The sequence below is a fragment of the Panonychus citri genome, unplaced genomic scaffold, assembly GCF_014898815.1.
Source record: "Panonychus citri isolate SS breed McGregor unplaced genomic scaffold, ASM1489881v1 Contig00141, whole genome shotgun sequence".
Taxonomy (NCBI): Eukaryota; Metazoa; Arthropoda; class Arachnida; order Trombidiformes; family Tetranychidae; genus Panonychus; species Panonychus citri.
This window is the reverse complement of record NW_026515546.1, coordinates 3177118-3195330: the sequence shown is the minus strand read 5'-3', so window position 1 is coordinate 3195330 and position 18213 is coordinate 3177118. Positions and strand designations below refer to the sequence as shown.

General features: G+C 30.5%; 1 protein-coding gene and 1 long non-coding RNA gene across 5 annotated transcripts in view; one reads left to right on the top strand and one right to left on the bottom strand.

Annotated features, from left to right (window-relative positions):
- The window catches only part of LOC128395219 (rho guanine nucleotide exchange factor 17-like), a 37302-nt gene that overhangs the window by 6827 nt on the left and 12262 nt on the right, over nucleotides 1-18213 (top strand). For 2 of the 3 annotated variants that reach the window (XM_053355618.1, XM_053355617.1), the window contains exon 2: nucleotides 10026-10513. In XM_053355618.1, coding sequence (XP_053211593.1) covers nucleotides 10026-10513 — 488 coding nt within the window. Of the gene's footprint in view, nucleotides 1-8872; nucleotides 9668-10025; nucleotides 10514-18213 lie in introns of those variants that run through there. The other variant, XM_053355619.1, reaches the window with a different exon arrangement.
- LOC128395232 (uncharacterized) lies at nucleotides 10947-18106 on the bottom strand. 2 transcript variants are annotated; one of them, XR_008326548.1, is made up of 6 exons: nucleotides 17974-18106; nucleotides 14875-15149; nucleotides 13426-13597; nucleotides 13232-13353; nucleotides 11845-12740; nucleotides 10947-11779 (listed from the first exon to the last, which is right to left on the bottom strand). It is a non-coding gene; the product is annotated as an uncharacterized LOC128395232 (long non-coding RNA). The 2 variants fall into 2 exon arrangements; XR_008326549.1 differs by lacking the exon at nucleotides 14875-15149 and having other exon boundaries at nucleotides 10955-11779; nucleotides 17974-18097.

Below are 18213 nucleotides of genomic sequence, written 5' to 3'. Positions count from 1 at the left end.
TTGATGGGAATTTGTTGAGAATGATGTGATAACATTTAGGTAAAGGTGCGATGATTTTCTTGATTCTTTCATAGTTAAACATTTTGATTTTCCTTGTATATACACAAATGAGTCTTGCAGTTGAATCGAAAGTATCTAACACAATATACTTTCCAGTGAATTTTTCTTTCATGAATGAAGGTCCAGTGGTATAAGGCACAGGCTTAACTCTGGCCAAATCTCCTCGTTGTAATTTAGGAACTTTTTGATTTAGATTTTTCTCATTAGCTGATTGTTGAGATTTCTCATCTAGAGTTGATTTAGCTTCTTTTCGAGCTTGGATGACATCGTTTTCGTTATATAAGGGGGTGATTTGAAATCTATTATGGATGATTGAGCGAGGTTCATAATTGAAAAGGAGTTGGAAAGGTGACTTTCCAATATCGTTTTTAATTGAGTTGTTGTAACTGAACATGAGAGTTTGTAGATGAGCATCCCATTCATATGCTCGTTCAGTATACATTCCCATTCGGGTTTTAATCTCTCGGTTTAACCTTTCCACCAACCCATTTGTTTGTGGATGGTAGGGACTAGAATTGATTAATTTTATTTGATTGAGTTCAGCGAATCTCTTAATTTCTGTTGAGGTGAAAATTTTACCATTATCTGATTGGAGAATTTTCATTCTTCCAAATTGATTGATTATTGATTCAAGAAAGTTTATAACGTCCTTACTATTTCCCTTTTTAAAAGGTTTTGCCATTCCATATCTCGTGAGAGTATCAGCAGCGACTAATACTACGGTATTACCAGTTGTTGATGCGGTGAACGGGCCAATCATGTCGATTTGGATTCGTTCCATTGGAAAGTCAGCGACTTTCATACCTTTACATTTACCTTCTTTAAACGTCTTTGGTTTAAAGATTTGACATTTTTCACAAGCAGCGACTTTCTGTTCGATGATCTTTTTCATCTCAGGGAACCAGAAATCTTGTTCAATTTTTTGTAGAGTCGGTTTCACACCGAAATGACCAGCTTCGATTGCTTCATGATATTGATGAAACACAGGGTCGATTAGAGAATCAGGTAGATAAAATCTTGAAGATCCATCTTTACGTAATCTTAATAGAATACCCTCTCGATATTCATATTCCTTTTTCATTCTTCCCAAATCTAGTTCATTTTTAATTAGTTTAACTCTTGAATCTTTTTCTTGTTCTCTTTTTAACTCGGACTCAGTTGATTGATTAATTTTTGGTTGTTTTAATGCTGCGATGAGATTACGACGTTGTTGAAAGTCGAGGTAGTCGAACTCTTGGACGAGACCTAAAAGGACCTTTTGGGTCTCGTCCTCGATGATCCTCATCTCCTCGAGAAGATCCATATCTTCGATTAAGACATCGTCTTTATTACAATTAACGTAGTTTAAATATCGATCAAAATGGTCATCTGCCATTTCACCTTTTTGACGATGAGCCCATTCATTTGAACGCGAGAAACAATCTGCAGATTTTCTCCTTCAGATATTGAATCTCAAAATCGAATTCTGAGAGATCATGCCATCTCATGATCCTTGGAACTTTGAATTGTTTTCTTTAATTCACATAACGCGTGATGATCAGTTTTACGATGAATTTCCGCAGGTAATGAGCGAACTTTCTGCAAGCATGAACGACGGCAAGTCGTATGCCATTTATACATGTATTTTGTAATTTACAAGCAGGTTCCATATTCCTTCTTCGTCTTTTTGGGTTAAAATCCCACCAATTGCAACAGCAGAAGCGTCGACAAGCACTGCGGTTTCTCTTTCAGGATAGAAATGAGTTAGAAGACATTTTTCTGTTAACGATTCTTTGAGCTTTATCCAGCTCTCTAAATGTTCGCCTTTCACTGCAAACGGAAGGACTTTGTACTTATTTTTGACTAATTCTTGTAGAGGTGCAGCAATTTTAGCATAATTTTCAATGAAACGAGAAAAGTAATTAAATAAACCAAGGTGCGATCTCACTTGATTTTGAGAAGTCGGAGGATCAAGGGCCTTGATCCTCTCGATCTTCTTAGGATCAGGTTTGATTGTCTTACCAGAGACCAAATGGCCTAAACAGACAATTTCCGTTGCTCCAGCTTGAAGCTTTTCGATACGATTTTTAAAACCAAAAATTTTTAGAGCTCCAATGACCTTTTTCATATTGTCACAGAGTTGATCAATAGATTTACCATAGATGACAATGTCATCGAAATAACCAAAGCAGCAAGTGTATTTAAGTTCTCCAAGAACTTTGTTGATGACCTCTTGAAAGTAAGAAGGTGCATCGGCCAGACCCATAGGTAGGCGCTTGTAACGGTAGCAACCATCCTCGGTCACGAAACTTGTTTTGTCTCTTTCCTCTTCGGGAATTTCTAATTGATAGTAACCTTGAGCAAGATCTAATGTAGTGAAGTATTTGTTACCTTTGAGCTGATTAATAGCGTCATCGATATTGGGCATGGGGAATTTTCTTTTAGCAATTAATTTGTTGAGTTGAATGTACGAGGTTACCATTCGCCAGGTACCATTAGGTTTAGGGACAACAAACGCTGGGGCTCCACCACCAACATCCGAGTCTTCGACAATTCCATTCTCTTTAAATTCGTTGATTATTTTCCTCATTTCGTTCCTCATTTTCTCACTTGAACGAAAGGGTCGACACTTAGGAATCACATTGTTACCAATGTCAATTTTAAATTTGGTGAATTCGGCCGGAACACAACCGAGGTCGAACTTGTTTGAGGAAAAAGATCCTTTTTCCTCTAACAAGACTTGATGAATTTGTTGTTTTTCAGCTTGACTAAGCTCTTTATTAATTTGTTGATACAATCTTTGATCGAGATTGTTAATTGTTTCAGGAAGGTCAATCACTGTATCTTGAAACTCTTCGATGCGATTGATGAGTAAAGGTGAATCTTCTTCGTAATGTTCACGAAAGAAGTTGATGTAATTAACACGTAATGTGTTAATCTGTAATAGTTTGACTTTTGATTGTTGATTGATTGAATGATTAACTTTTTCACTTATCGATTGATGATCATTAAGTTTATTTTCACTATCACTCTGTTGATGAACTTGTGAATAATTTGTTGTTGAATGAGATGATGATTGATCTGGTGAATGAGTTTGAGGTCGGGTCCAAAGGTCCTTTTGACCCAACCTCACCAATTTACTCAGATCATAATTGGTGTTGTACCATGTTTGAAGCAGCAATTCAATTTCATTTAAATTAGGAATTTCAATTTTCAATTTATAAGCTTTATCGAGACTACCATGTCTCAATGAATAAGGCTTATTTAAACCATTTGCGACAATTACCAAATGTGTCGCCTTGATGATGTTCTCACCAAGTAAAATATCGTTCGATAGACCATCTATCACATAGGCGGTTAAAAGCTTAGGTTCATCTCCATTGTAAACCTTTAACGGAACAAACCAATTACAGTTGATAATATTCTGATTAGCAGACTGGAACTTGAGGTTGTAGGGATACGCGAGCAAGTCCAACCTGACGGCAAGGTCCTTGCTTATCAGGGAGGTACACGCTCCTGTATCAAACATTCCCTCAATTTGGATGTTATTAATTTTAAAGGTGATCATTGGATGACGGACTTTTTCCGAGGAACCATTTTTATTTTTATTAGCTATTAATCGCGTTGTATTAACGCTACCATCACTAAGTTGCTCTTCAACTTCCACGTTGTTAGCCTTGTTAGCGACAGAATTTTGTTGATCTCTTTTTGGTCTTTTATCGGGATATTTGGTCCAACAATCTTCTTCAGAATGAGTTGAGGACTTGCAGTGATTACATTTGGGTTTAGGATTAGATGATGATGAAGGTGAGGGTGAAGGTGATTTACCATTTGACCTCCAACCTGAATTTGAATTTTCTTGACCTTGTGAGGGTCGTAACCTTTTACTTTCCATTTTGGCTTTATTTCTTTGCCAATGACCAATCACTTTGGCCTTAATTGTCTCAATATCGAGATTAATAATCTCGGGAATTATTTCATTTTGAAGATAATAGGGTAAAGAAGATAACATTAAGAGGGCTAAGGTTTTACTTGAGGCCTCAGGATATACAATTTTCAGGGAAGTTTCAATTTTTCGGAAGTGATCTCTCGGATCGTAACGTGTATCATACCTTTTCTGTACGGTGTTGTAGATCGCATCAGCTTTTTCACTCGATGTGATTGTTGAATTGATTAATTTTTCCTTCCACTCGTCGTATTGAATGAAGGGTGAAGATAAATTTAATTGTTCGGCAAATTCTCTTGCCTCATTTTCAAGAAGCACGGTCGTGTGCTCTATCCATGAGCCCTTGGAGGGGTCTAAGGTCCTTAGATCCCACTCCAAGGACTTGATGAAATCGGTAAACGATTGTTTTTCCTTATTGGGCCATCGTTTTCTATCGATTCTTTTTAGGGCTTGTTGTTGGGCGAAACTCATTACCTTTTCTTTTTCTTGGAGGTTGAGCCTCTCTAGATTGTTTAACATTGTTGATTCCATTGAGGAATATTTGTTGGCCAATAAAGTGGCTACTGCAGGGGGAAGATCCAGATCCTCTTCGATCTGTTTCTTTGTATACGCTTTAAAGCGCTCAACTTGGTAAATTTTATTTCTGATGAGAGTGATGAGCGACTCGAAGTCAAGGCCAATTTTCCTTAACTCGATCCCGTCCATCCATTTAACTGGAAACTCTCTCTTGGAGTCGATTCCAAATTCAGGAGAAACTTCTTCTCCATCTAATTCAAACATTTTCTGGATAACCTGGGCTTCCCAGATTTCCCTTTGTAACTTTTCATCTGCTTTCTGTGTTGGGTTATTCACACCCCAGTCGATGGCAATGCCAATCAGTTCATTTCTGGTGATGTTTTCTTTTGATGATTTTGGATGAGTTGTTGGTGATTTTCTGTAGTTGTTTTCACAAAACATGATGAACCTTTTAGATATTTTTATCCCACTTTCACTGAACACTTTTTACACAGTTGTGGTTGTTTCCACCGAAAAACAATAGAAGGTTGAGTGTTAGGGGAACAAGGACCTTGTTCCCTCTAACACAACAGACCTAAAAGTGTCGGAATCGCAGAGTTGAGCTTTTGGGTAAACCGAAGCTCACTTATAGGTGTTTCTTTGAAGATTCTTGTAGGCCTAATGAAGAGAAACTTTCACTTTAGATCAGCAGAGGCATCTCCACCAATTTGATAAGTATATTTGCAAGCAAGCAACCCATACTAAGGGATCCCGAGAGGAAACTAATACTAAGGTGAAGGCTTTACTTTTTGATTAACACTTTGTTGAAATTGTTTTATTTAAATTCAATGGGTTAGTAAACGAACTGGAATTAGTGAATTAAGGTGGGGGAAAAATAGAGGTTATCAGAGGTTGAACAACTTTAGAAAAGGGAGAGAGAGTAATTAAGCAATTAACAATTAACTAATAACTTTTTAACAACTAACTAAGAAGGACAATTGAGTGGCTATTTATATCTTAATTGAGGGTTAACATTGAAGGTGGTTTAACAATAGACACGTGGTAGATAAGAAAATGAGGGAAAGTTAATATATTACAAAGTGTGATGGCTAATCCCCTTACAATGATGATTGATGACAACTCTCTCACTCTCGACAATCAGTCCAAATGTCATCTCTCTCTCTCTCTCTCTCTCTCTCTCTCTTATTATTTAAAAAAACTCCATCTTTTCATTCATGATGATGATGATAAGATACCTTGAGAAACTGAACATTATCGGAAATACATTTTAACTCCTCTGCCTTAAAGTAGATTAACATTCACATATTTATAAATATTATCATCATGATGAGGTTTTTCATGATGATGATGATGATAACTTTCATTTATATAATTGATTTGTGCTCCCAGATAAAATTGAGTCCATCGATTTTAAAAATTTTACCTGTAAGTTTAATGGAGGAAAACAAACTAAGTGATGAGGGACCATCATGACTATCATCATATTGATCTGATCATCATCATGATTACATGAGTATTATTATTATTAATACTTTGTTGTTACATTGAAATGAATGATGATACTCAAAGGATGAAGATGATGTCGGATGTTTGATAATTGATCTCATCTTATATTTAAAATGTACAATTTAATTTTACATGAGTTTTTTTTTTAAATTGATTCTGATGATATTGATAATTTAAAAGGCTTTTAAAAAAAAGTGTTAGAGTTTAAATTAACTTAATCGTTATTATTATCGTTATGATTTTTTTTTACAATTAAATATAAATATTACAACCATTTAATTATCATCATGATTAAGGTTGATGCTGTTGTTGTTGTTGTAACTTGTTACCAATAGTTAGTTGATTAGTTAATTTTTAAATGAGAGTAGGAGTTGGGTTGGGTTGAGATGATGATGATAATCAATGAGGTTTTTACAGATATGATGTTTATGATTCACAATTTAAATTAAATGGTTGATGATGATAATGATTAGGATGATAACTTTATTTCTTGAATTAACTTTGTGTAGGTTAACAAACTAACAGGTAAATTATTAGTTTGTTACCTTTTTACTATGATGATCAACGATAGTTTGATTATGATTAAAAGGAAAAAGTTAATCAAGTTTAACCAAATTAAATTGAATGATAATCATGTTTTTAAATGACAATTTCTCACTGACAATCAATGTTGTGTTACTGTTAATTGTTTACATATATTTTAATATATTATGTTTTAACTATCAACAGGTTATCATTAAATCAAAACATCAACAACTACAATTAAACTAAATTGAAAGGATCAATTAATCAACTAATCATTTGAGTGACTGTCCACTCACACAAGTACATTAATCATGCTTTTCATTTAAACAATTAATGTTACAAAGTAATTGTTAATTGTGTATTTAATTGTAATCACTTGTAATCTTTAGGAAGCTCAACAAATCAATTGTTTTAATCTTGTTTTAATTGAACAATTTATTTGTGAAAAATATTGAAAACTTTTATTAACCAATTTGTTGTTTTTCCTTGATCATGATTAAGGTTCAATTTGGTTAATCATGTTAAGATTATTATGATGATTAAGATGATGAAGATGATTCCAATTGATTTCGTGCGTATTTATCATTATCTTAATCATCTTCGTGATATTTACTAATCATTTTTGTCTTAATCTCAACAATTTATTAATATTAGCAATCAACTTACAATCAATATCTTATCATTATCTTGTTATTATCACAATTATTATCCATCTATTGGATTTATGTTCATAAATTTTGTAATTAAGATGATGATCAATTCATTGGATTAACTCCTTCATCAACAAGTTGATTAACTTAATTGATAATTGAATTTAGTTTATTGCAATTAAATGAGTCACGATGATTACAATTGATTAACTTTAATATCTTTACATAGGAAAACATTTCCATCCTCATCATTTAAATTCAATATGATGGAGGAGAGATGATGAAATAATTGAGAAATTAAAGTTAATTTAGTTTCTTAAAATAGTCAACCAACAATTAACCTTGCTGATTAGGAGCCAGCGGACTTTTATCATCATCATCATCATCTTAATCTCAATCAACTGAGTATTTTTTGGCTTGAAATTAGTTAATTTTCATCTACTAACAATTCCAGCAAAGTTAATCATGATAATCAATTTTAATTTTCAATCAAAATGTATTTAACCACTTAATTGTTACACTAATAATGGGCTGATTATTATTACTTAAATTGACCAACAAATACCGTTAATCATCAAATTAATTGTTGATATTAACTGCTGATTAAATGATTGCTTATGATTTAATTTTTATAGCTTGATAATTAAATTGTTGATTTGTTTCATCAACAACAATATTTATCATGAAATAGATTGTTATTAATAAACAATTAACTGTTGTTGTTTATGAATTATCAGTATTAAATTGTTTCTACAATTACATAAATCAATTGGAATCGTTAGTTAATTAACTTGATTCTAATGAAAATTAAGCTCTAATTTTGTAAATGAAATTTAGGTCTGGCTAAATCAGTGTTTCTCAAATGATTAAAAAGCTCATAAAGTTAATTTTATTTTTAGATTGTTGTTTAAAAACATAAACAATTTAAACACATCGTTGGTTGAAGTTAATCAAAAATAATTTTGGCAATCAACCAACAATGAGAATCTGTAAAGGGATGATTAAAGATGAAAGATAATCAAGACAACGAAACTTATAAGATGAGAGGATTATCCTGATGATGATTAAGATGATAATCATACAATAATTATTACAACGGAATTAAATTCAATATAAGTTAACCATTAATTAACCAAATTGTTAATTGTAAAAGGTTAAAACACTCACACACAAACAAGAAAGAAACAAATAAAAAAATAATTTACATTCATTAGATTCACCTAAAGGTAACAATTTAACTGCAATTAACTTGATTACCATCGTTACCATAATTATGATTATCATCATTTAATTTAATTTCATTTTTTTTAATCATCATAATTATTATATCATCGCAACATATATCATAATAATTTGTTACTTTGATTGTTTCGCCTCACAATTAGATTTAATCATAAACCATAATGGCTTTTCTATTAAAGTTAATTGTTCAACTAACAGTGAAAATAAATTCTAATTAAATTTGATTGTTTTCGATGAAAATGATTAAATTGTTGAAGATGTAAATATAAATACAATCCCTTTAACTGTTTATCACCAATGGTAACCAAGTGATGCTGTTGGATTGAATCAAAAGATGCTGAGGAGAAAAAGAAAGAGGATAAAGAAAGAGAAACATGGATGAGGATGATGAGGATGATGAAGAGACGAAACTGAGTGAGAGAGAGAGAGAGAGATTTGTTGACCTGAGTATTGATGGAATACAAATTTCATCTTCTCTTTCTCTCTCTCTCTCTTTCATCTTCCTTGTTGATCATTTGATTGTCAAGTTAACCAGTTTTTTAGGTTTATCGTTAATGGTTGTTAATTGTTACCTTTGAATTGTTTTAATTGATTGATTAATTAGATGATCAGTAATCATCTTGATTGCAACAACAATTCACTCAACAAGAATCGTATCTTCATCTATAATGTTAACAATTGATAATCAACAACGAACTACAGTTTTCTCAGTCTCTCTCTTAATCATCAGCTTTTTGTTTATTTCTTTTCTTCATCATCCTCATCATCTTTATCATCATCATCATCATCATCTTTCTTTAGTCTCTTTCTTTTCACCTAATCATCTATAATCTTTTCTCTTTCTTTAATAATAATCACTCAATGTTACCTGTTTTTTTAACCTAAAATCTTCATCATCTCCCTATTTACCTGTTGTAATCAATTTAATCATTATCATCATCATCATGTTTATTATCAATTGTTGTTATCAAATCACTTATGTGTTATAATTGTTAATCATCAATTAATATTGATCCATTCATGTGATTAGAATGATGATTTAACGAGTGACCATCAATACACTTTGGACACAACAATCAAATTGTTTTTTTTATTTCTCTCCTTTTTAAAACCATTACAAATTCAATTGATTCATTTAATTTTTACTGTTTAGTTTTAATTGCTGTTATCATCACCATTAAATCAAATTATCGTATCAATCAATCAATTGAAATATATTTTTTTCTCAATCAGATGATCAAAGGTTTCGCACTTTTTTTTTATAAATAGTAAATACTTACGCTGTTATCATCATAATTTTTGATTAGTTGTTTAAATTGTCAAATCTAATTTAGTTTCTAAATTGCAATTTCAATGACCAAATGTTTGGTTGTGAATTAATATTGTTAATCATTGATTAAGGATTATTTATATTTTATATATTCCTTATCAATGTGAAATGATCAATTATAATAATCTAATTTCATGTCAAGATATTAAATTGATTCACATATTATTATTATCAGTTAATTGTAATTATTATTATTATGATCAATGTTGTTATTACCTTGTAAAAGTTTCCATTGGTTTAATTATCTTAATTGTTGTTCATTTATTAACAGTTTCATCGGAGATTTGTGAGTTTGACACCAATCAAAGTCCAGCTCGTGTGTCAACCCCATCGATTGATGTCTCATCATTACATCATCATCATCATCACCATCATCTTCATCATCTTCACAATCAATCACCATCATCATATTCAAGCAACTTAACCCAACAACAACCACCTCCACCTCCACCACCTCCACCACCGCCTCCTCCTCCATCATCATCATCAACCTTATCATTATCTTCAAATAAACAGGTAGCATCTTCACCGATACCCTCCTCATCATCATCATCATCAACAACAACAACGACAACAAGTGAAACAAGTTCAGTTAAATATCGTGATCCACTGATGAGCCAATTACCGGAAACGGAAGAAGAATCTCTGATCAATCAGATTTCAAGTGAATCAGAATCAACTGGAAGATGGAATAAATCAAATCATAATCGTGGTTCATCCGATCCTTTTAGACGAAGTATTTTCTCCAAAAAGCATATTGTAAGTTTCCTTTTCCGATTAATAATCATTCCAATTGTTGTCCTTAATTGTTCCGTAATCGGTATGATACCAATTCATTTCATATGCATGACATTAAATCAACAAATTGACCTGTAATTAAACATAAGAACATGAAAAGAGGAAACAATCATTAATAACGTTTAGGGGAAAATACGTTAATCAATTATTATAAATTGTTGATTTGGTTAATTGTTAATCATAATTGAAATTGTGATTAATCAATGGCTCAACAAGTCTCAACAGTGATTTTGGTTGTGATTAAGGTTAAAGATTAATGATTATTTTGTTGTGGACAATTAACATTTAGTGTTTTTCTGTGAAGGTTAGTTGATTGCTATTAAATTTTTACTACCAACTGAATTAATTATTAATTAACCACCACCACCATCACACATTGAATACTCAGTGAATTAGGATAGGAAAAAGATAATAACTGCTTCTCTTTTTTTTTCTGCTTTTCGTTTGGTCAGGTTAATTGTTAATCGATTAGTTTTATAATGTTAATTATAAAAGTGATTTAAGGTTATCATTAATTAGTATGTTAAATGGGAAGAGGAAAAAATAAAATTACAATCAGAAAATAGAGATGACAATCAATACAAATGACCACATTAAATTAGATTGTGGCTTACAAGATGATTAATTTCGTTTAGTGTTAACCCAAATTAATTCAGTTGTAAACAATCATCACAATTGTATAATTAGAATGGTTAATGTATATAACTGATGATAACGTGGTGATAAATGATTTGAATGATTGACAATTACATAAAACATTGGCAAATCTAATTGTTGACAAAAAAGCTTCAATGGGTTAATAGGGAATACAATTTGTTTAAGCTTATGATTAGTGGTCACCTTGATGATTGAACAATCCAAAAGTTGTAAGCTTTGATTACTTGATTACCTCATGGGTGTTGCAAGGTAATATTTATCATTGGTTATCCCTTTTATTGTCAAACTGACCTCATCATTTGTTCAATTATCTTTGTTTTCAGGTTATCCTCAAGTTTATCATCACCTTGAGAGTTGAAATCAAAATGAATTCCTTTGAAATTGGATCTGTAAATTACTCGGAGAAACGATAGATATCCAGATAAAAGTTGTATTGAGTTTCTGCTTTTATTTACAATCTCTTTTCCTCTTTTGTGTCTTCTTCCAGTTCCATTGCCTCCTTCAGATTGTATGTATTCCTGTTGTTCATTTTTACTGTTAGTTGAAGTCTCCATCAATTATATATCGTATCTAAAGAAAACAATAAGATTGTTATTTAGGTGGATAAACAATAGATCTTTTAGTTTAACTGATACCTTTTCAATAAGTTGTTTCCTTCATCTTATCCTAGAATTGCAATTATCTTGAGATTTTTTTTCCATCAGTTGTTTTGTGTTCAAATACAAATTCAAGTAACATGATACCATAAATATTCAGATGATTGATCCAAGGTCCATGGAAGGGTCAATCTTTTGTTAATAGGTTTTCTGTCCATAAACCGGTCAAGAACTCCATTGGTTGCGTTTCTCCTATAAAAACAGTTTCTCTAATTGTTTACCATAAACATTATCACCACCGGTGGATTGTATTTGTCCTCGAGCTTATTTATCAGTTGCATTGGTTATTCCATTATTATTACGTAATATCAATAGAGGTTGACAAATATTTTGTCGCCATTTTTAATCAGCAAAATCAGAAAGAGATCTCAAGTTGTCTCAATTTTCACTGATTCTCAGACTCCATCAATGTGTCACCTAAAAACCATTTATATAAATATCTCACCACAATAACACCTTTAGGCGATTTTACTGTTTCTTTTTACGCAATCCAATCCAAAGTCAATACCAATTGAAGGAACAAGAAAAAGAGATTCCAAAAATTCAGACTTAATCCAGTTCAATTAACAAAGTCATGAAGATTGACAATCAGTTGACCAAATGAGATGAACACAAGATGACACCTTAAGGTGTTGTCTCTTAAACTCTCTAGATGTTTAACATGTTGACATAGTTTGATTATCGAACGTCAATCAGTTTCATACTTAACATATAATAAACTATAATCTGTAATCAAATTAGAATACAACAATTTAGATCAATAAAAAGAATTGCGAAAGAAAAATTATCAATCGAAAATTTTTTTAATCGAAATAAATGAATCAGGGATTCGATTCCTATGGATCCAAACATCTTTGATCGAGATGTGGCTCCACCTAATGGAATAAGAAAAAGAGAAGAAAAATTTTGATTTGTTTTATCAAATGAAAGAAAATTAATCTCAATTAGTTTAAATTGATTCTCTTTTAATTGATTTGTCTCATTTAAATTAAATGTTTGCCCTAAATTGTGTTGAGAAGATCCGTTTAAGTTATGTGTCATTTTTGGATAGACAAGATTACCTTCTAAAAAAAGGTTGAGACTGTGTCAAAATTTGTTCTCTCTCTCTCTCTCTCTCTCTCTCTCTCTCTCTCTCTAATGATTATCCGCTTAAACTGGTTGGCAACAAATTGAGAGATTGTTAATTTACAATTAATCAACTTAACTCATCAATATTTGTGATACTTTGTCAATTGTTTACCTAAAATTCACGCCGATTTCATGTTCTTCCATCAATCTGAATGGCTTTTATTTTCTTCCACTTGAAAAGTGACTCAACAATTCATGTTAACATAAACATGTAATAAGAAAAGCGGGAAATTGTTACCTTTCCCTCTTTTCCTCCATCTTTGAGTCTATCTTGATCTTGAATTTTCTTTTATCTATAACGTCAGTTACATAATATACTCTATTAGTTAAAAGTAAATCAATGTGAATCCGATGATTAACCTAAGGATGAAAAGAGAAAAAAAAGTTAATGTTTCAGTGGATGAAAACCAACGAATACACAAGCAAACTAACTTGAAAAGGAGAGAAAAAAACAAAAGATTCTTGAAAGAATCAGTGATTTGTTAATTTCCAATGGATTCGAGGAAAATCGGAAACAATATTAACGAAATCCTAAATGAGGAGAACAAGAAGAATCCAAAAAATCACCGAAAACCTTTGAATTCCAAGAAAAAGGAGAAAGAAACTGAGGAAAAAAGGAAAAGAACCATTGTAATGTTGTAATAAGAAATGGAGAGAAACCCTTGAGGGTTCAATCGTCAAACTCTTGTTAACAGTAACACAATGAAAGGAATACTTGTTACCCTGAACTCAAAAAATAAGGATGGTTACCTGTTCTCTCATTGATGCATTTGGTTTTCTTCTTATAAAAATATTGAGGAAAAGAAGGATCAGGATAAACAAGAGAGAGAGAGAGAGATGATAATGAAGGGAGAGAAATATTTCTCTGTTACTTGTTACTCTTATTAACTTCATTACAGTTGAATTAATAGTTTGACAATGAACTTTGAAAGATTCACTCAAGACGTGATCAACTCATTCCATTATAAATCTTCAGTATTTTTATTATTGTATCCATCATCTTCATCTTCATCCTTTCATCCTCTTTTATGTTTTTCTTTCCATCTTCTGATAACAATTAACTTAGATGATTTGTTTTACCCTTTTTCTTTTCTCATTCTTTTAACATGATGATGCTCATCATCACCTAGAAGATGAAAAAAAAGGATGAAGAAAACAAATAGCTTAGTGGATTGTTATTAGATTAACATGATCAACCTTATTTTATGTTAGATTTTGTGATTTAATGATGATCATTATATTCATAGTTTTAATGAAAATTTATATCATCTACATGATCAACAAGTGATTAACAGGATACAATATTTTTCTCAATTCAGTCATCATTTTCCTGCTTTAAAATAGTTTAATTCTTAGGATAAAATTTTCTTTATTTCTTATTTAAAATCAATATTTACTTTAGATAATTATTTTAGGATAATTAACTAAACTTAATCCAAAGAAATTGACAAAATTTTGAAAAATTTTGAGACAATTTTAAATATCGATACTTAATCATTAATTATCATTATCAAATTATGATTAAAACGTAAGTTTGACAGGTTAAGAACTAATAATTTCGCTATCCTATTTCAAATATCACTTTGTTACTAATTCTCATTTCTATTACCTTGATTATCATCATCATAGTAATAATAAAAAAGTACAGTAGTAATTTTTTTTATCTCATCAAGGAAAATCAGGAAGAGACCATGAGAAGAGAGTAATTAATATAAAGATTTGAGCTTAGAAAATCCGAAAATTCGCATCAGCAAAAAAAAATAAGAGATGATAATTCATCAACTTAGTTCATGTATTATCATGAATATGAATTATTGTGTATTAACATACGAAAAAAAGATTAAAGTTTGAAAAATTTGAAATATAATTCAAATTGATTACCGATTCCTATAACTGTTAAGTCAACTGTTAAATGGATTGAGGGGAGAAAAGATTATCCTGATGATGATGATTATGATGAACAAGTTGATGATGATGGTGACGATGTAGCTTGATTGAAGGGATAAAGATGAAGATGATGAGTTTGAAAACTTAAATCATTTTTTCAGTGGCTTGTCATATCATATTACAGACAATTGGATTAAAGAAAAAAATTGATATCGTAACCGTAATTTTCATCCTGTCGTAACCATGATGATAATAAAGATGATGGAGTACTGAGAGAGAGAGAGAGAGAGAGAGAGAGAGAGAGAGAGAGAGAGAGATTAAATGAGTAAACAATTAATATCAAAACAAGATTGAAGACAGAAAAGTATTACATGGATTAAGAGGATTCTTATGATGAGAAGATTTTTCAAAAAATGATAAAGATGAAGATGAAGATAAGGAATAACTTGTTATCCATCTTGTTCAATTTTTCCCGCTCTTTTTGTTGATTCTTTTTTCAATCATAAGTTTTATTGCTAATTGTTTATCTAAAATACTCCAATCAGAATTGATTACTTATCAGTTAAGTAAATTGACATTTAATGATTTTCTCATCTTATCAATCTTATCTTTCAATTGTTATATGTTTTCATATCAATATCATTACCTCCATCATCTTGACCGCCTCAGGGGTTTTATCGTTATTGATTATCATCATCTCAATAACAAACCTTTGATTTAGAGTTATTATTTATTGTCATCCACTTATCATCATCTTTTATCTTCTTCTTTAATCAAGTCGCCTCAACTTTATCGCTTTATCTTCATCATAGCCTCAACTTTTTTCATCTCTCAATTATAACTATCGGCTTCGTTATATTGATGACAATATTTGAATGTAGATTGTAATTTAAATTAATTTGATCAGTTTAATCATTAATCACATCACTTGATTAATATAAATAACACATATAATTATAATTAGAACAAAATTTTCATTATAATTCCCAATTTACCTTTTTTTCTCAATATAATATCAATAGTATTTTCAAACAATTTTTCAAAAATTTATATTCAATCAAATTTATTAATGATAATTAAGTGATTATATTGTGGCCTTAATAAATTATCTTGTATTATCATAATCATAACTTGATCAAAATTATAATTATATGTAACAGTGAACAATTCAACGCCACAATTTACACTTTAATTAATTGTTATAAGATATCAGGAGAAAACCTTTAATTGTTTATTAATAGACTGAAGCAAAATGTAAACATTGATAAGTTATTATTATATCACAATTAAAACGGTATTAACAACAGTTTTTTGATTGACGATAGTTGATAGTTTGATATGTTTATTAATAATAATCAGCGAAATGATTAATTTTTTAAAAGATTAATTATGATACTGATGAAACAATTAACATCTTCGATTGTTAACTAGAAATCACAAAATCCAAAGTTGTTAACCTTCAAATTGTGATAAAATATCATTGAATCTATTGTTATGATAATAATAATTTGATTGTTAAATTATTCGTATACACGATTGCTTATGATATATTTTGATTAGAAATGAAAAGTGTTCAATTGTTGATTGTTACACTTGAATGATTAATAAAATAATCATTACAATACAATGAGAAATTGGGTTAGCTGTTACCAATGCATAATAACAAGTTAAATTTGATTCAGTTTGACATTGAAAGTGAAAAACAACAAATCAAAATTCATACATTGATCTGTTAATGTCAATCTTCAATAATCACATTTGTGTTAACCTTTAACCCAATTGGATTTTGATTTTTGATTATAAATACATATAAATGTTGCTAAGTATTGATTTGATTATTAATAGATGATAACATAATCAACGACAAAGGAGAATTGCATTCGATTAACATTAACTGTTGAATATCATTTTCATCTCATTGGTTGTATAATAATTTAATTAATTCATCTGTTGATTAATGAATAAACATTTTTAATTGATTATTTAAGAAGAGTATATTTGTTTATTTGGATTGTATCGATTCTAATTGAAGGCCTATTTTAACAAAATAAAATGTAAATAGTTGATGACAAGGATATTAATCATCAGTAATGATGAATGAGAAGAAAAAAAGTTAATTGTATACTAGGGGAATTGAGAAATAAAAGTAAATAATCAAATTATTATTACTACAAATGAATGCATGAGAAAGCATTGATTCTAAGAAGATGCTATTAGAAAAGGGATGAGGATGATGATGTTAATGATGATAAAGATGATAAAAACATGGAAACATTTTATTCTGGAGAATAGAAAATAAAATGAAATGAAATATACTGAAACTGTCATCAAGTAACAACACATCGAGAGAGCGAGAGAGAGAGAGAGAAACAAGGTGTAACCTCCCTGTAGATAGATACACACACACATAAAGTTATCTTCTCATCAGTTATAACATGTCAAATCAAAGGCTTTTTTGTTCTGTTTGCTTGTGTATCATCATCAGAAATAAGATGATGATGATGATGATGATAAAACTTGTAACTGTTCACATAATAAAAAAAGGTATTCATTATAAATCCAATAAGCTGTAAATCTTTTTCTCTTTTACTTTACTCTTTTATTTTATATTCTTTTGTAGTATGAGCAATCTCCTGAACTTCTAGTATGTTTTCTTTGCTTTTTCTCTCTTTTCTCTCCTTCCTTATCATCATCATCATCATCATCATCATCTGTCTATTGGCTAAAGACAGAAAAAGTCGAGACACAGGTTAGAATGATAATTTCAATTCCTTAGTTTTCTTCAACCTTTAATCTCTCATCCAACACTTTACCCACTTACACACACAGTCAACAAGCAAAAGTATCAACAGAGTTAATAACAACAATAGTGATGTTGATTTGGTGGTTATACAATAATGTTAACTCAATATCAACATGATCGACAACAAAAGTAACAATTAACTGTCATTCTCAATATCTATCATTATGAGAGAATAAAATTTTTGTTTTTACTCTTCAATCAACTTATTAATTATCTCTTCAAGTCGGCTTTGTGTTAAAATGATTTAATTATGGTGATGTTAGTTTAATCTAAGTTAATTGTTCACTTACCTTAGGCAATGTTTTCACTTCTTCTCTCACTAGAAAAAGATTACACTAACACCTTGGAAGTATTTAACTGTGTTAATGTTACACTTTCTTTTGAATACCTTTTGGTTACCCTCTTTTACTGATGTGTTTTCCTCATCCTAATGGGTTACACTGCTTTTTGATACATTCCAAAGTTTCCATTAGTTAATAACAAATATGATTCCTTGTTTGCCATTAGGATTAAATTGATCAAAATTAGTG